This window comes from Hipposideros armiger, unplaced genomic scaffold (genome assembly GCF_001890085.2).
Source record: "Hipposideros armiger isolate ML-2016 unplaced genomic scaffold, ASM189008v1 scaffold_745, whole genome shotgun sequence".
Taxonomy (NCBI): domain Eukaryota; kingdom Metazoa; phylum Chordata; class Mammalia; order Chiroptera; family Hipposideridae; genus Hipposideros; species Hipposideros armiger.
This window is the reverse complement of record NW_017732095.1, coordinates 576,678-580,624: the sequence shown is the minus strand read 5'-3', so window position 1 is coordinate 580,624 and position 3,947 is coordinate 576,678. Positions and strand designations below refer to the sequence as shown.

The window sequence follows — 3,947 nt, the reverse complement described above, 5'->3', positions numbered from 1 at the left end:
CAGGTCGGCCGAGTCGCGCGCATATGTAGTCCGCGCGGGCCGGCCTTTGGTCGCGGCGCTGGTGGGCGCAGAGCGAGCGGCAGCAGTCATGACGGAGGGCACGTGAGTCTTCGCGTCCCGGAGCCGGCTGGACGAGCGGGCGCGGTCGGGCGCTGGGAGGGGTCGCAGCGGAGAGGGTGTCCGCAGCGCGGGGCCGAGGAGAGTCGGGTGGGCGCGGGCTCCTGGGCGGGTGCCCCTGCGGCCGGCGTCGCCACTCTCCACGACAAATAATGGTGCAGTCGCTGGACGCAGAAGTGGCGCCAGGAGCGTTTTCATTTTCGCGATGAGGAATAATGGCGGTGGGGTCTTAGACGCGAGCCCTCTGGGCGCCGGCCTAGCGATGCGGCGGCGGAATGGCCGTTCACTAGCGCACGACCGTCCTCAGGTGTCTGCGCCGCAGAGGGGGACCCTATAAGACACAGCCCGCCACCGACCTCAGCCGCTGGCGACTCAGCAATGAGAGGGGAAGGCAGGTGTGGACGTATTTTCAAGAGGACAGCCCTGACCGGGAGCAGACTGCGCTGGAAGCTCACTCCGTGGGGCTGGACACCGTAGGTGCCGAACCTGCGGGTCACGCCCAGGGCCTGGGACTCCGCGGGCCTGGCCGCGCCCCTTTCCCTTAGCCAGCAGCGCCGGGAGCCCACGGGGAGCTTAGGAAAGCCGCCTGGGAAGGGTGGTTTTCCCTTGTCAGCAGAGAAGAGGTGCATCATGTGGGGCCTGGGCCGCGTGTCACCAAAGCTGGTTCCTACAGGAATCGTTTGAGCTAAAGGCAGAGCATGAATTGAATGGACCCCTTTGCTTCCGTTCCTCTGTCACGAAGTCGTGCGGAAGAACTTTGTCCTCTACCTTTGTTTTTATTCGGAAAGAGAAGTTTTTGATCTAATGAATTTCATATAAGAAATCCCGCTGCTCAAAGAGTATGCGGTGTGCCTGGGGTCTCCCGGTGGAGCCCTGGCTCCCGGTCCCTTTGACTTCCTTTGGCCCCTTCCCGTGAGCGTCCTGAGCCCCAGGCCTGGGCGGGCATCAGCTCCGCACCCCCCACTCGTGGGCCCCTGGTGTGGTCATTTAAGAAGTCCTGGAGAAGTTGTGAAGACATTTGCAAACGTGTGTGACTGGAAGGCAAAACCATGAGAACTGCTGTGGGGATAACACCATCCTCGGGGTTCATATTTTGGATCGAAGCAGCTGAAGCTTTTAAAGTAGTTCAGGTTCATTCTTTGACCTGGGCTGCGAGAGAGTTGCGCTTATGCAGCCTGGCCACAGACCCCCTCAGCTCTCATCTCTTTTCTCCTTTGCAGGGGAGTTACTTTAAAGACTTGCCCAAAGCCCACACAGCCCGTGAGGGGGCTCTGAATGGGATGACATTTTACGTGGGGCTGCAGGCCGAGGACGGCCACTGGGCGGGTGATTACGGCGGCCCGCTCTTTCTCCTGCCAGGTAGGAGGGTGCTGCCCCGGCCAGTGGGCGAGCCACCTGGGGCATCATAGGGGTCCTGGCCTGAGCTCATTCCTGCCCTGGGTGGACGTCTGTGGTGAATGGGTGAGCAGGTGCACACGGGAGCTCACGCAAGAGTCTGGGGAGGGTTGCCGGCGTCCTGATTGTCCGGTGTTCTGCCAAAGGAAACAGGTGCCCTAGGGGCAGGGGAGGTGTCGCTGGAGTCTCAGAGCAGAGCAGCAGGGGCACTCCAGGTGGAGGGCCAAGCCTGTGCAAAGGTGCCAGAGGTGGGCCGGCCGAGTGGCTCAGTTGGTTAAGAGCTTGCTCAAGAGTGTGAGCTCTGAGCAACAGTGGTTCGATTCCCAGCCCGAGCTGAGCTGCCAACAGGTAGCAGGATGGCTCAGCTTAAAAAAAAAAAAAAGGTGCCAGAGGTGGGCAGAATTCTGGGTGGGGGTCTTTAAGTCCTCTGCTGGCAGTTTGGTCCGGTGAACTCACCTTGAAGGGGTAACTGACAGAGCTTAGACAGGTGTGCTACAGGTTGGGGTTAGTGAGTGCCCGGAGGGTTGCAGCTGGGTCCCCAGGCCTAGAGTTGGTTTAGCTAGATAAGACTGTTGCATCCTGGGACTGTCTCTCTAAAGAAACACTCAGTCTTGTACTGTGGGAAATCCACCTGTAAGAATGTCTGCAGAAGGATCCCTCCCCTGGTGGGAGGAGCACTGCAGAGCCGTCAAGCTCCCATCTCCGCTTTGCCTCCAAGCCCCGCTGCCTCCTGGACTGTACAGCTGTGAACCTTTCTTTCAGGGACCCCAGGCCTGTCCTTGGGGGCAGCGCAAGGGGCTCTTTCTTCCCTTGTCCTGTCGAGGACTCTTTCCAGGCTCTGCTCTGACTGGGCCAGGGATAGGGCTTGGGGTGATGAAAAGTGGGATTGGTGAGCACTGATTCCGGGGTCCCACGCCCTGGGCTCCAGCCCCAGGCTCACCATTTAGGGGGCTGCACCTCCGTTTCCTCGCCAGCAAAATGGGGGAAGACACTGCTTCCTGCCTGTGTGTTTCCTGTCTTGACAGCGTCTTGACGATTAGGAGAGGAGGTGGCCTTGTTTCTGTGAGCCTCTGTTGCCTCCGTGCCCATCTGCCCTTCCTCCAGGGCGAGTGTGGCCAGTGTGGCTACCAGGGCTCTGATGCCTCTGAGCCAGAGCGGGGCACTGTTCACAGCACCTCGTGAACTGATGTGGCTGATGGAGCTGATGCCGGGATGGGGGTGGCGGGGCAGCTGTGAGCCCCGTGCTCAGGAGGGCCAGGCAGGGAAGGGGGGCTTTTCTGTGGATAATGTTTACTCTTGCCAACTTCCCCCATTTGCAGAGTGACACATGCTAGTAAACAACTTACAAAGCAGAAACATGTAAGCAAGTAAACGTTACCCCACCGTGGGGTGCCCCAGCAGGCGTGACACATTGTGGGGCCCTGGAGTGGCTGGCTGGGCTCCGCACGCCCCGTATGGGGAGTGCCTCGTGTGCTGTTGCTGCCGCACCTGGGGCCTGTTCCCACAGTCCCTGACGGTGCCAGGAGGAGCAGCCTCCCAGGCTGGTGTGTGGGAGGGAGGCCTCTGGAACAGCTTGCATCGTCGCGTGGTGTCCTCAGCAGGATAGGCGCCGGCTCAGCCTGCTGAGGGAGGGACCCCTTCTGCCACACAGGCCTCCTGATCGTGTGCCACGTGGCGCACATCCCTCTGCCGGCGGGGTACAGAGAAGAGATGACGCGGTACCTGTGGTCCGTGCAGCTCCCGGATGGCGGCTGGGGTCTGTGAGTGCACCCGGCCCTGTCACTGTGCATGTGTGATTCGTGTGCACACGTTAGGGCATGGACCTGTAGCAGGGCGGGGTGACTAGCCATGGGCCTGGACTTGGGGGTTTAATGTCTCAGCTTGTGTTGGAAATTGGTCTCGTGACTGGTTGACCGACGCGAGACCCTCGCACTACAGTGAACGCCATCTAGCTGTTATAGTTCTGACTCTGGGGTGGCAGCACTGGGGCTGGTCACCCTCCCAGCCTCAGCTGGCCTTCTGTGGCCGCGGGGCACGCCCTAGAATCCGGGCCCTCCCCCGAGGTGGTCAGCTGCCTGCCTGGGCTCTGGTTGGCCGAATCCACAGCCTCGGGGACAGCTCAGCCTCTGCTCCCTTCCACGCTGGGGTTGCAGCACGTCGTGACAGGTGTCGCGATCTCACTCCTCGCCCTGACACGTAGCCTGCAGTGTGCTCTGTGTGCCTCGGGGTCGTGTGGAGTGAGGCAGGGAAGGAAGCAGTGGAGAGGAGATGGCAGGTCCCGCAGGGCAGTTTGGGGACTGCTTAGTTGTCACGGGAGGTGGCAGTTCTGGGTGTTTCTCTTGTTGTCGTGTTATGTCAGTGTAAGATGGCAGCATTCCGATTTTCTGAGGAAGTGCCACTGAAAGCGTTGCTGCATTTCTTAAAGCTGTCCCTTT

At 60.6% G+C, this 3,947-nt stretch overlaps 1 protein-coding gene across 1 annotated transcript in view; it reads left to right on the top strand.

Moving 5' to 3' along the window:
* The window catches only part of LSS (lanosterol synthase), a 27,160-nt gene continuing 23,213 nt past the window's right edge, over window positions 1-3,947 (top strand). Inside the window, exons 1-4 of the mRNA XM_019628026.1 lie at window positions 1-102; window positions 425-590; window positions 1,338-1,476; window positions 3,164-3,272. Of these exons, the coding sequence (XP_019483571.1) occupies window positions 89-102; window positions 425-590; window positions 1,338-1,476; window positions 3,164-3,272 (428 nt within the window). The 5' untranslated portion in view covers window positions 1-88. The remainder of the gene's footprint in view (window positions 103-424; window positions 591-1,337; window positions 1,477-3,163; window positions 3,273-3,947) is intronic.